The sequence below is a fragment of the Mobula birostris genome, chromosome 15, assembly GCF_030028105.1.
Source record: "Mobula birostris isolate sMobBir1 chromosome 15, sMobBir1.hap1, whole genome shotgun sequence".
NCBI classification, from domain to species: domain Eukaryota; kingdom Metazoa; phylum Chordata; class Chondrichthyes; order Myliobatiformes; family Myliobatidae; genus Mobula; species Mobula birostris.
The window spans coordinates 39,812,531-39,827,640 of record NC_092384.1 but is presented as its reverse complement, the minus strand read 5'-3'; the positions used below and the strand labels follow the sequence as shown (position 1 = coordinate 39,827,640).

The following is a 15,110-nucleotide window of genomic DNA, read 5'->3' as shown; positions in this document are numbered from 1 at the left end:
GGTAACCTAGGTTATATCCCATCTAGCCCTGATGACATATCTATCCTAATATTTTTCAAAAGCTCCAACACATTCTGTTTCTTAACCTTGACATATTCGAATCTATTAGCCCATTCTACAAATGTAAGTGGACCTCACATTCATCAAAGTCCCTCGCACTGGTGAATACTGAAACAAAATATTTATTAAGGACTTCTGCTTCCTCTGACACCAGGCACATGTTTCCTCTTTTATCCTTAATCAGTCCTATACCCTCACTCTAGGGATCCTCCTGTTTTTCAGATACATGTAGAATGCCTTAATCCTACTGCACGCCAGCCATCAAAGTACGCATTTACACCAATCCCACATTAATCGCATTTTATTCTTTCCACATCCCGTTGCCTCCCTACAGATACTATCACCCAACTGGAGGCAATTTGCAGCAGCCAATTAACCTACTGGCCTGGATATCTTTAAACTGTCAGGAGAAACCAGATCACCTGGAGGAAACTCATGTCATCAGCTTTGCAAATCTCACCTGTAAAGTAATTTCCTAGAGTGGAGAATAAAAGGTGTTCCACTTTTGGGATTCGCTACTGTTTTTGTTGGTCCCATGCAAAAGTTACGAGTGTAATGTTTTTCAAGTTTGCTGGCAAAACTAAGCTGAATGAGATTTTGAGTACAAAGAGGATGTTAACAGGCAGTCTTTTATTTTGAGACTAATGAATTCAATTGGAGCAAGAATAATTTGTACCAAGTCACTGACCTGGATAGGATTAATTTAAATGTTTAAATTTTCAATCAGCGAAACACAAATGATTCCAATACCTTTGTACCTAAACTGAGAACTTTCCAGAGTTCAATCCTTTCCAGCTAAGTTATTTGAACTACTTTCTAAAAGTAATTTATGGGTTTGCTGCAATTTACCTCAGTTTACTGCAAACTAAGTTTGTGCTGTTCTTTGTAATCTAACCTGTTAAAATTCAGATATTCTGTGAATCCATGCTGATCCAGAGTAAATAATTTCAAATTTCCCCATATTAAAGTGCATAATTTTGCCTGGAAACTTAGTCCATTTATAATTTCTTTTTCTATTAGAATATAACATCTCTAACATTAACAGCTTTAAGTTGACTATGTGTTCATGTTTTTGTCTCTCCTTTTGGTCTTGGTCTGTGAACAGTTTTATATTGTGCAAGGTAAAAAACAGTGTTCAGTTATTGAAATCAATATGATCATGTATATCATTGGTTTTTATTAGCAACAGCTTTCATTTACATGGTACAAAGCAAAGTTCCCTGAGGTACTTCACAGAATTATTAAACAAAACTGAGTTATGTAAGTATATTATGGTGCATACACTTGAATAAGCAATTACAAACGTTTGTAGTTTGAGCACCATTTTAAAGGAGAAAAGATATGCAGGTATAGGGAGGGAATTCCATTCTCTAAGCAATTGACACAATGTCCTACCAATGGTAGAAAGTTTAATATCAGAGACATACAAGCAGGCAAATTGGAGGAGCACAGAGCTAGCATTGTAATGATGGAGGAGGCTACAATGATGGGAAGGGATGAACTCAATTTGAAAATGTGGCTAAGAATATTAAAATTATGACTTTCCTGAAACAGTAGCCTACACTGGTAAGCAAACATGAATGTTAGGTGCAAGTTAGGACTAGGGTAACATAATTTCCAATTATGTAGAATCAAAGATGTGAAACTTTTTGCATCTTTAAAACTTTATAAATCTATTTTTCTCAAAGGCTTAAGTAAATCTGACCTAATAGTTTAGTATATGTACATCTTATTTGTTGTTTTCAATCTCTAAGATCCTTGGGAAAGATGGTGGAAGCAGTTCCTAAAGCAAACACTTGTACATGAGCAAGGGTTGAGGAAGTAACAAAAGGAGAACAACTTTGTCTTGTTCCTGTGGTTGGTGTCTCACTTCAGATGGTGCCACCCATTATTACCCTCAAGTATGCCTGTATCTATACAGTATATACGGTTATGGATCCCACAACCCACCTGGGTCATAAGGGCCGCTGTACAGATGAGCACTGCACCAGTGACCTCCATCTGTCACAGTTCTGGGCGAGTGCCTGTGTTGTGGCAAAGCTCTGTCCGGTCCACACTGAAATGTTGTCTGTCCGTTTCTTCCTTTGTCTGCTCCTTTTTCTTTTTCCCTGCATCGTTCCCTGAAGAATGGTCTTTGAGAGTCCACTTGGTCTTGTTATGTGCCCTCTCAGTTTCCTCTCCTTTACTGTGGTCAGGAGATCATCATAGTGTCTCATGATGATGACTCTTCGTACTTCATCATTTGAGACATGGTCTGTATAGGCGATGCTGAGGAGCCTTCTGAAGCATCTCACTTCCACTGCCTGGATCTTCTTTTGCAGTTCTGCTGTCAAAGTCCATGAATTGCATGTGTACAAGAAGAGAGCACAAGTGCATGCAGGAGCTTCAATTTGGATTTTAGAGCAATGTTATTGTCTCTACAGATTGGTTTTAGTTTAGCCAGCATTGCTATTGTTTGGGCTGTCCTTGCAAGGACTTCAGGCTTTGATCCTTCTTGGCTGATGGCGCCAAGTTACTTGACTGTTTGACAGTCCCTAGTTCTTGTCCACTGACTGTGATTTTTGTCATGATTAGCTCTTCATTCTCTCCTCCCCCTCTCCCCCCCTCCCCCCCCATAAACACATCTCTCGCAGACCGCAGAAAGAAAATAGTCTTCCCTTTCAATTTCCCAGATGGAAATATATATATAGAGAGAGAGAAAATGAAGATATATATCACCCATTGAGAGAAGGGTAGGGCAATCTGATGTGACCAGAATGAACATTACATTTTCTTGAATGCTATTGGTATTGCTTTGCTTTGGAAACTGAAGTAGAAAACCTCAGTTTATTAAAGAAGATCAACGCGTAGCAAAGCAAATATAGCTCCTCCTTGTTTAATGAAGGACACTTTTAATAGCATCATTTCTGGTTTACCTGCCACCCTTGTGCCTCCCATTGTCATTCTGGAGATGTGCAGTCCTTTCATCCCCCATCTCTTCATCTCTTCTGTTTGTTCTTTGTCTCTGATCCTCGAGATGTGCATTTTTCAGCTCCTTTGTCTCTTCCTTTCCTCCTGTGCCTGTTTTTGTCATTCTGCAGACGTGCAGCCCTTTCATTCGCCATCTCTTCATCTCTTCTATTCATTGTTTGTCTCTGATCCTGGAGATGTGCATGCCTCTCCTCCTCTGTCTCTTCTCTCATCTTTTTTTGTCCTGACTCTGATCCTGGAGTCGTGCAGCCCTGGCCTCATCTGATTCTTGTTGTCTCCCTCTCCTTGCCGCTTCCCGATGACGTTTGACGTCATCTCGACCATAATGTCCCTCTTCCCTTTCCACACGGCATAATTAGGCTGACCATTTTTTTTTTTACCCTAATGTTGGATAGAAGATACAAAGCAGTAACAACAGAGGATGCTGATTATTCTTGTTGATGTGGTTGGCACTCTCCTAAATGGATGTGATATAGTCACCACTGTCCTTTGACTGCAGCAAAGGGTTTTATGAGTGTCTCGAAGTACGTCATTACAATAAGATTTAATTATCTCTTATTGATGGGTCTCAGTTTGATCTGTCCCAATCCTGCACATGTTGATGGTGATTAGCAGAATGTGACCCCTCAAAATAGAGCTGCCCTGCCCTGCCCTTTTGCCCCGGTAGGTGTTGCTGATGAGGCTGGCCATGTGCATGCGTCGGGCTGTCACGTCCCAATTTCCATGATGGCGGATCATCTCTCGGGTGAAATGAGCCTGTTGATTTTGGCGAATGAGCAATTTTATATGAATATATAACCCTGAACTTTGCTTGCATTCTGTAACTTAGCACATTTTAATTCGATTTAGCCAAAAAAAGTGCTGCTGTAATGCACCGTTTGCACTAATTGGAGGTCACAAACAGACAGACAGAGCATGAGAGTTTTAATAGTATATAGATATATCTATCTATATATTTTTAAATTGCTTCCTAGTTTCTAAAATGCCTGTGTGTGTTTTGTCTTTCAGGAGAACTTATGTAGGCAGTATGCCTGGCAGAATTATCAATGGTTTAAGAATTGTTGGTGTGAATAACCCAGTGTTCCTGCTGGATGAAATAGATAAATTAGGGAAAAGTCTACAGGGAGACCCTGCAGCAGCTCTTTTGGAGGTACAAAATAGAATATTTCAGTGTTTAAATTCATTGTGGTTGAATTGGGCAACTAGTGGATTTGCCCCATTGCTCTCTATTGAGCAGTGCTGTTAATAGTTTAAAAAAAGACTGGTAAATAAGTTTTTTCATGTTTTTTTTCTTGACAGGAGGAAACAAAGTTCCAATGAATTTTTGATACAAAAATGTTGTTTTATCTCAAACTGTATTCTTAGCAGTGATAGCTGATTAGGGTTTGAAAAGATTATTATAGAAAAGAAGTGGGATCACAGTGTATGACCAAGGGGAAACTTGGGGAATTTTTTAGTTTGAAAGTTTCTAGTTCGCCTAGTCCTTTATTTGTCCAGCACAGAAATTTTACCATTGCAATTTTTCTGTGCTTGAATAAATAACTCCTGTATCAACCTAGTTTAAAGGGACCAAAGAAGGCATGAGGGAGATTAGTGGTAAGGCATCTTAACAGATTTAAGTATCTCAAAATATTTATATTTTAATACTCATGGGGCCTATTTTTAAGAAAAATGAATGAGCAGATTAAGAGACATGTACTCTAGTCAAATACTTAAACCACTAATCCCACTTGGGTCTTCATTATAGACATTTCTCCTTACCTGCTCCAGTCTATTATTTGGAAATATTACATATCGTTTATAGTTCCCTGTAAACGCATGGGTTTCCTCTGGGTGCTCTGGTTTCTTCCCACAGTCCAAAGGGGAATTGATCATTGTAAAATGTCCCATGGTTCGGCTAGGGTTAAATTGGGTTGCTGAGCAGCGCAACTCGAAGGGCTGGAAGTGCCTATCCCATGCTGCATCTCAATAAGTATGTTTTCTATATATTCTCAGTTCTGAGGAACTGACCATTTTATGGGAGATATATTGGTAACTCTGTGGTTTGAGGATGAGTACAGAGTTCATTTGATGGTTTATCGGTTGTTATTGTGGTTTTATGATGGGTATTGGGGATCTATTAGATTCCCTACAAATGAGTACAATAAATCTCCTATGACTAACATAAAATATCAGTGAGACCCTAAAAGTAGGATTTTAGGAGCAATAACATCATAAAAAGTTTCATAATGTTTTTGGTCTTTTTGCACTGTACATCTTTTATAGTAGATGTCAATGTTCTATTCTTCCTGTTTGTATTTTAATAGAATAATTCGATTTCCTCATTAATTTTCAGGTGTTAGATCCTGAGCAGAATCATAGTTTCACTGACCATTATTTGAATGTCCCCTTTGACCTATCCCAAGTGCTTTTCATAGCTACTGCCAACACTACTGCTACCATCCCTCCAGCTTTACTTGATCGAATGGAACTCATCCAAGTGCCAGGTAAATAAATGGCAGATACATGTTACAAGTTTTAAAGCCGGAGTTGTAAACTTTTTATAGGGGTTGGTGGTGTATTACCAACAGGGCCTGGGGCAGTGAGGAATTAACTTGAAACATGCTGACTATTGATATCTACCAATTAAAATTATTAGATATGCTACCAAACTCAATGTACATCATGAGAAACTAATTATGGACAGAGACTGAGGATACAAAGGTGTGGTCAGGGGAGGCAGAGGAGTATTTACACAACTGCCTTGGACCATATTCAGGGATTCATCTCAACACCTGAATCAATATGCTACCACCATCACTAACTTTATCGAGACCCGTGTGGATAAGTTCAAAGTAAATTTTATTATCAAAGTATATATAGCACTATAAACACCCCTGATATTCACTTCCTTTTGGGCGTACTTAACAAATTTATAAATAGTAACTACTGTATAACAGGGTCAATGAAAGACTGCCCAATCAGGGCATTCAGCCAGGGTGCAGAAGATAACAAAATGTGCAAATGTTATTTATTGTTATTCATTTATATTTACGAGAACGAGATAAAGAGTCCTTCAAAGTGAGTCCATTGGTGGTGGGAACATTTTAATGATATGGTGTGAAGTTATCCCGTTTTGTTCAAGTGCCTGGTGGTTGAGGGGTAGTAACTTAGTGGTGAGAGTCCTGACGCTCTTGTACCTTCTGCCTGAAGGCAGCAGCAAGAAGAGAGCACAGCCTAGGTGGTGGGAATCCCTGTTGATGGATGCTGCGTTCCTACAACAGTGTTTCGTGTAGATGTGCTGAATGGTTGGGAGAGCTTTACCTGTGATGTACTGGGCTGAATCCACTACTTGTAGCATTTTCTGTTCAAGGGCATTGGTGTTTCCATATCAGGCAGTGATGCGGCCTGTCAATATACTCTTCACCGCACATCAACAGAAGTTTGTCAAAGTTTTAGATGTCATGCTGAATCTCCTCAAACTATTAAGGAAATAGAGGGGCTGTCGTAGTTTCTTTACAATTGTACTTGTGTGCTGGGTCTAGGACAGGTCCTCTGAAATAGTAACACCTAGGGATTTAAAGTTGCTAACTCTCTCCATCTCTGATCCTCCAGTGAGGTCTGGTGCTTTGACCTCTGGTTTCCCTCTTCTGAAGTCTACAATCAGTTCCTTGGTCTTTCTGACATTAAGTGAGATTTTATTGTTATGACACCACTCAGCCAGATTTTCAATCTCTCTTCTGTATGCTGATTCATTGCCACCTTTGATTCGGCCTATAACAGTGGTGTCGTGAGCAAACTTGAATATGGCATTGGAGCTGTGCTTAGCCACAAGGTCATGAGAATAAAGTGAGCATAGCAGGGAACTAAGCATGCAGACTTGTGATGCACCTGTGCAGATGGAGGTTGTGGAGGAGGTGTTGTTGCCAATCTGAACTAACTGGTCTACAAGTGAGGAAATCCAGGATCCAATTGCACAAGAAGGTATTGAGACCAAGGTCTTGGAGCTTATTGATTAGTTCTGAGGGTATGATGGTATGGCTAAGTGTGTGCTTTTGAGAATGTACAGAGTGTTCCCAGACCAAAAGCCCAGAAATAACGCTGTCTTCTTAGGGCTAGATCTGTGCCATTTAAAACCAGATATCCAGAAGCCTGCAAGAAGTCCAGCTACAACCTACAGAAGGCCATTGTTAGAGCTAAAAGGCAATCTTATGTGAAATTTAGAGAGACAATCATGATATACCTTTAGTTCTCCAAGCCAAATAGGCTTGATCCATGATAGAGGGTTGAAAAAACAAATTAGATATAATAGGACCTGCAAGAATAAATTGATTGAACCCAAAAAATTTTCGAAATTGAAACCATATTCGTAAAGTATGATTTACTATTGGGTTAACTATTTGTTTATGCAATTTAGAAAGAGAAAAGGGAAGCGAGGTCCCTAAAATAGAACCCAGTGAAAACCCTTGTAATGACTTACATTCAAGATTTACCCAATGTGGACTTGAAGTTCTGTCCAAGTCCCATGACCATAATTTCCAATATCCTAATATTAATTGCCCAATAATAAAATCTAAAATTCGGTAATGCCAGACCCCCCCTCCTTTTTAAATTTCTGTAAGTATATTTTACCTATCCTGGGATTTTTATTCTGCCATATATATGAAGAGATTTTAGAATCAACCTTGTCAAAAAAGGATTTCGGAATAAAAACTGACACCGCTTGAAATAATATAAAAATTTAGGTAAAATAATCATCTTGATAGCATTAATCCGACCTATCAATGACAGAGACATTGGTGACCATTTAGTAAACAAAAGTTTAATCTGATCGATTAAAGGTAAAAAAATTAGCCTTAAATAAATCCTTATTCTTTTTTGTAATTTTAACCCTTAAATATGTAACGAAATTGGTAACCAATTTAAATTTAAATTGGTTATCAAGGTAAATTGGTTTTCTGAAGGTATATCAAAATATTGTGATCTGTTTTTGGATAATTGTTTCATGTCTTTTGAACAGTTATCTAACAAATACAATTTGCCTAGATCCCATTTCTTTAGATATTTACAGATTAGAAAATTTTTGAATACTGTTCTTCCTACCTTTCCGAATTTATATTCATCGGATATTTTGGGAAAAATTTTAGGTTTAAGTCCTTTTCAGAAAGGTATAATAGCAAACATTTATAATATAATTATGAAAATACATCCAGACATATCTAATAAAATTAAGATCAATTGGGAAAGAGAGCTTAAGATTACCTTTTGAAAAATGGGAAAAAATTCTTCAATTAGTTAACTGATCCTCTATATGTGCTAAACATGCATTAATACAGTTTAAAGTAGCACACAGGGCTCATATGTCCAAGGATAAATTAGCTTGTTATTACTCTCATATAAATCCTATATGTGATAGATGTCATTCCGAGATAACTTCTTTAACTCATATGTTTTGGTCATGTCCTCTTTTAAAAAAAATACTGGAAAGATATCTTTGATATTATTTCAACTGTTTTGAGTATTGATTTACAACCCCACTCTTACTGCAACTTTTGGTTTACCAATGATGGAACCAAATCTTTTAACATCTTCAGCTTGTCAGATGATTTCATTTCTTACACTAATGGCCAGAAGATCCATTTTGCTGAATTGGAAAGAGATTAATCCCCCCACCACATTTCATTGGTTCTCTCAAACTATGTTGTGATTCAAATTAGAAAAAATTAGAAGTGTTATTTATGATCCCTGTATTAAATTTGAAAAGACTTGGAGGCCATTTATTCAATATCTTCATATGATGTAATTTGACCTTTTCCAAACCTATTCTATTTTTTTTAGTATATGTTGAGAGGAGCAAAATCGACGGCAGTAATGGTTCTTTTTTTTAATGTTTCACAACAGCCCATGTCTTTTTTTTCTGTAGTTTAGTTGGTCTATTTTGTTAGATTAGTTTTTTTTTGGGGGGGTGTATATTGTTTTTTCCTTTTTCATGTAAATTTGTCTATATATAATATTTGTATCCTGTAAGATTAGGAGGTTTAATATCCATGTATTAACTGGGTTTATACTTATATAGGATAATTACAAACATGTAATCCCAATAACTTTGTATGATTACTATGTTATGTTCATCTTTATCATTACGATACTAATAATTAGATTGAAAAAGAATAGAGAGACAGTCAGTTGCACGACAACTGCGGCGGGGTGTGCATGCCATTACTTATGAGACTAACGTAACTACATCATTGGCAGTGATACTTCACTCCCCCAGTGAACTCAATGTGTTTTATGCACACTTTAAAAAGGGAGCATAACATTACACCTGTGTGAATTCCCACAGTATCAGGTGACCTTGTGATCGATGTCTTAGAGGATGATGTCAGAACATCCTTTCAAACGGAGAACCTTAGCAAAATCTCAGGCCCTGACAGTATACCTGGCCAGGTACAGAAAATCAGGGCCAACCAACTATTCAAAGACAATCTACAACTTGTCATGACTATAGTGGGAGGTTCTCACCTACTTCATAAGGTTGTCAATCAGACCATTTCCCAAAAAGAGCAGGGCAAGGTGCCTTAATGACTATCGCCCAGTAGAATTCAAACCAACAGTAATGCATTGAGAGATTTTTCATGGTTTGAATTAACTCTTCCCTGAGCACAGAACTGAACTCGTTGCATTTTTCCTACTGCCAAAACAAGTCTACGTGGACGTGTGCTCACTGGGTCCACTCCACCTTGGAGCACTTGACAACAGCCAGATATATGCCAGGCTGCTGTTTATTAAGTACGCTTTGATGTTCAATATCATATTCCCCTCAGTGTTAATTGCCAAGCTTCTAAACCTGGGCCTCTGTACCTCCCTCACAACTGGATCATTCTCCTTATCAGGAGACCACAGTCAGTGTGGATGGTAAAAACACCCTGCTATCGACACAGGCACACCTCAATGATACATACTTGGCCCACTGCTCTGCTTTCTCTATACTCATAATGTATGGCTAGGCACAGCTCACATGCCACTTGTAAATTCACCATATTGTTGGTAGAATTTTGGATGGCGATGTGGAGGCTACAGGACTGGTGTCACAACAACCTGACCTTGACCTTCTGTAGGTCGTAGCTGGACTTCTTGCAGGCTCCTTTATATCTGGTCTTAAATGCCACAGATCTAGCCCTAAGCAGAATGCGAATATCCTGGTTATTTCTGGGCTTTTGGTTTGGAAAAACTCAGTACATTCTCAAAAGCACACACTCATCCATATCATCATACCCCCAAAACTAATCAATAAGCTTCAAAACCTTGGCCTCAATACCTCCTTGCGCAATTGGATCACAGATTTCCTCACTTATAGACCCTAGTTAGTTTGAATTGGCAACAACCTCTTCTCCAAGATCTCCATCCGCACAGGTGCACCTCAAGGCAGTGTGTTTAGCTCCCTGCTCTACTCACTTTAGTGTCCCATTACATGCAAAGTGATTCTTTCCCCCATCTTCAATCCTCAAACTGCCTTTCTGAATTTATGCTCAATACATTCCTTCAATCTGTTGCAACAATATAGTTAATTGTATAATCAACCTTGCCCTTCAATCATACAGCAACTGTCAATTTTCTGCCAAAAACTTCCATCTTTGAAGATGACCAACTATTCTATGCTCCAACCATTTGTTCCACCTCAAAGCTGTCCAATCTCCACCCTAACCACCTGCACAACTCCCCTTCCTCATCCACCCTGCTTCCTCTGTGATCTTTGTAGCTATGGGAGCACACAAAGAACAAGCCCATTGGCCATGCCATTTTGGAGCTTGTGTACAGCAGAATGTGTAAGGCTCTTCAATTGAACAGTTGCTGCATTTGTCCAAAATCTCCTCTTGGTTTTCTCTATCCCAAAGGAAGATTCCCTCAAAGTCTCCAGTAGGTCTAGGCAGTTCCATGGATCGATGACCTGCTTCCCAATCAGAATCAGGTGTACAGTCCTGATTTGGTGCGGGTCTTCAGGCTCCTGTACCTCCTCCCTGATGGTGGTAACAAAAAGAGGGCATCTGCTGCATAGTGAAAGTCCTTAATGATGGATACTGCCTTCTTGAGGCACTACTTTTCAAGATATCCTCGATGGTGGGGAGGGATGTGTCCATAATAGAGTTGGCGGAGTCTGTAAACCCTCTGAAGCCCCTTAAAATCTTGCACATTGGAGCCTCTATATCAAACTGTGATGCAACTAGTCAGAATGCTCTCTATGGTACATCTGTAGAAATTTGCAAGAATCTTTAGTGACATATCAAATCTCCTCAAACTCCTAATGAAATAGAGCGGCTGGTACACCTTCGTCATGATGGCATCAATGTGTTAGGCTCAAGGTTGATACTCCCAAGATGTTGGCACCAACAATCAGTTCCTTGTTCTTACTGATATTTTCCAGAAGCAATGCAGGGCAAGGCATGAAAATTACTGTAAGGTACAAAAATTACACAGTGCAAAGGTGAACAATGGGGTAGTGTTCACGGACCATTCAGAAATCTGACGACAGAGAGAAACAAGCTCTTAAAATACTGAGTTTGAGTCTTTGGGCTTCTGCATGTACCTCTGCCCCAGTGGTAGTAGTGCAAATGCCCCAGATGGTGAGGGTCCATAAAGATGGACCCATACTTAATTACTAGCTGAATGTGCCAAAGAACCTTTTATGACTTGAGTTCTGTCCTTGATAAAGGGCATTCTTGCATATTTAGATCTAAGTTATCTTCGACATCTCCTGCTCTGGTAGGCCTGAAGTGTAAGTTTTTCCCCCACACCATCATGCGCATTGGATGGCAACCCTGCCATTTCTTTAGCATTTTTTTGTTTTATGGGATCGGGTTGCTAGCTTGATGCTAAGGCCTGAAGTGTGTCTTACTCTAGTTTCAGCTGCAGCGATTGCTTGTGAATCCCCATATCCCAAGTTCTATGTATCATACACTCCAGTATATAATGAATACGCTGGAGTACTTTACACACAAAATGCTGGAGGAAGTCAGCAGGTCAGACAACATCTATGGAAATGAATAGACAAGCATTGTTTTGGGCCAGGACCCTTCATCAGGATTGGAAAGGAAAAGGGAAGAAGCCAGAATAAAAAGATGGGAGGAGGGAAGAGTACAAGCTAGAAGGTGATAGGTGAAGCCAGGTGGGTGGGGGAGGGCTGGATTATGTCAGAAGCTGGCAGGTGATAGGTGGAAAAGGTAAAGTGCTGAAGAAGGAAGAATTGGATAGAAGAGGAGAGTGGCCCATGGGGAAAATAAGGAGGAGCACTAAGAGGAGTTTATAGGCAGGTGAGAAGAGATGAGGTAAGGGGAGGGGGGCAAAGTGGGGAAATTGAAGAAGAGGAAAGGGGGAGGAGAGAAAATTACCAGAAGCTGGAGAAACTAATGTTCATGCTATCAGGTTGGAGGCTACCCAGAATATGTGGTGTTGCTTCTCCAACTTGAGAGTGGCCTCATCGTGGCATTAGAGGAGGCCATGGACCAACATATGGGAATTAAGATTGGAATTACAATGGATTGACAAGATTCTTTCTCTTCCCCCCCCCCCCCCCAGCCCCTTTCCCACCTATCATCTTCCAGCTTCTTACTTCATCCCACCCACCTGGCTTCATCTATCACCTTCTAGCTTGTACTCCTTACCCTCCCCTCACTACCTTATTCTAGCTTCTCCCCGCACCCTCCACCTTTTTGGTCCTGATGAAGGGTCTTGGCCCAAAATGTTGACTGTTTATTCATTTCCATAGATGATGTCTGACCTCCTAAGTTTCTCCAGCACTGGATTCCCAGCTGCTGCAGAATCTCCCGTGTTTGATTATTATAATACTGTGCAGAGTTTTGGTCATCTGTTACAGGAAAAATGCTAGCTAGAAAGAGTGCAGAAAAGATTTATCAGAATGTTGCCTGGATTTAGGGTTCTGAGTTACAAAGAGAAATTATGTAGACTAGGACTTTGTTGCCTGGAAAGTAGGAGATTGAGGTGGACCTGATGGAAGCATATAAAGGGGAGAAGTAGGTTGAAAGCAAATTGTCTTTTTCCTGGGGAAGGGTTGCTGAAAACAAGAGGACGTAGGCTTAAGATCAGAAGAGAGAGATTTAAAAGGGACATCGGGGGGCAGCTTCACGCAAAGCATGGTGCGTATTTGGAATAAATTGCAAGAAATAGTGATTGAGCAATGGGGGGAGCGCAAGAGCGACATATAGGAACTGTCTGGATAAGTGCATGGACAGCAGAGGTTTAAAGGGCTGTGGGCCAAGATGGGACTAGCTCACTGGGCAACACAGTTGGCAAGGACGAGTTGGGTTGAAGGACTCGTTTCCATGCTGTATGACTCCAGGAATCAACAATATGGAGAAAACTCTTCTGTGAACATGGTATGTCAAATGAAAGAAATCTGTGAACTTTTCTCCCTCCTGGAAGGACCATTTGCATCATGTGCAGTGGGAAGGAAAGAATCAGGACAAGTGCTTTATCTCTTGTTTGGTAGCTTGGGAAATGAGTAGGTATAAGATGTAATTTATCTGAATGTTGGGTTGGCAGTATAGATTTAAAATGTAGTCATGTAATTTTCCAAGGTTATATTTTAATTTCTTTTGGTATTTATTTAATTCTGTTCAATGTCATGCTTGCAGTGGTAGCTCTGCATTATAGGATTGATTTCCATTCTGCTCGCAGTGAATATTGTACAGTTATACGTTACAAATTAATGTGACATAATGCTTAAAAGGTACTTGCGAATTGAATGGAGGATTCTGAAATGTTCCCTTCTCTGAGGAGAAGCAAGAGATTTTATATTCATGTGTAATTTAATTCATTTGTTCTTCAAATATTAGGCTATATTCAAGAGGAGAAGATGGAAATAGCTCACAGGCATTTGATTCCTAAACAGTTGGAGCTACATGGCCTAACACCCCAACAAATTCAAATTCAACATGAAGCAACTGAAGGTATCATCAGCAGGTCAGTAATGTTTATAGTAATACACTTACTTGCAAAATAGATTTTATTGGTAGTTAGTCTTCCAGACCAAATTGAGCATTATAGCGTTATTACATGAGAAACTGAAATGATAAATCATACATTTTTTCGTTCTTCTAACTTTATTAAATAATGTTATTGAAGTAGATCTTGTGATTCCTGCATTTATTTACCCTCAAAAATGGGATATTTAATAGTACAGCATAAATAAGCAGGTAAATTGGTCAGAGTGTATATTAAAGTACCACATGGTGCCAAAGAGTAAAACACATATATGAAATTATATATACAAAATTGAGGATGTAATCTTAGAAACAAGTTCTGATGAGTCATTTGCTTGTGCTGGGGGAAGTTCAGTTTGTGGAAAAATATCAGTTCCCATATATGATTCTGCAGACAAATCTTAAAGTAATTACATGGTTTGAATATTTCATAATAGGCATAATGAATTTAAAGTAATGCTTTCAGGATTATTATCTGGATTACCAGTACATCAGTAACTACCACACTACCTAATCATAAATGTTGAACTCCTCCAGTTGTGTACGATTATTTTACAGCCTCTCAGTCAGATTGTTAAGTGGAGTTGTGTTATGAAGGAGAGAAGGAATGGTGGAGAAAAGGGGGGAGGGGAGCAGTAATGCCAGGTTGAAGGGAAAAAATAGGAGATAAAGGAGGGCAGAAATCTGGTGAAAGCCAAATTAAGGAAGGAGGGTATTATTGAATTGGTAAGGTGTGTGTTGATCTGGTGAATGTATTTGTGGATTGAGAATTCCACATGCTTTAAATATGTCTCATTATTATCTCCAGAACATTGTCCAGCAGCATAAGTGTCCTTGGAATGACAGAGTTTATCTGTGCTTAGACAAAACTTGCTCAGCAGAGAGGCAGCTTTAGGATAAATAACTTGCTGAAAAAGTTTTCATTCATATTCATTGTTCAAAAGCATGTTGTATAGCTTTCATAATAAAGTTGCATATTGAAGAGTGTTCAAAATTAAAACTACTTAATCATTGTAAATTGTAACCAAGAAACAAAATAGTAAGTGGTGTATTATGAGCAACAAAATGCTGCCTGGCCTGCTGAGTTCCTCCAACATTTTGTGT

The 15,110-nt window shown here is 39.2% G+C and overlaps 1 protein-coding gene across 3 annotated transcripts in view; it reads left to right on the top strand.

Moving 5' to 3' along the window:
* lonp2 (lon peptidase 2, peroxisomal) overlaps nucleotides 1-15,110 on the top strand; it is a 69,417-nt gene that overhangs the window by 18,791 nt on the left and 35,516 nt on the right. For all 3 annotated transcript variants that reach the window (XM_072279628.1, XM_072279627.1, XM_072279629.1), the window contains exons 8-10: nucleotides 4,039-4,180; nucleotides 5,366-5,516; nucleotides 13,860-13,986. In XM_072279628.1, coding sequence (XP_072135729.1) covers nucleotides 4,039-4,180; nucleotides 5,366-5,516; nucleotides 13,860-13,986 — 420 coding nt within the window. The remainder of the gene's footprint in view (nucleotides 1-4,038; nucleotides 4,181-5,365; nucleotides 5,517-13,859; nucleotides 13,987-15,110) is intronic.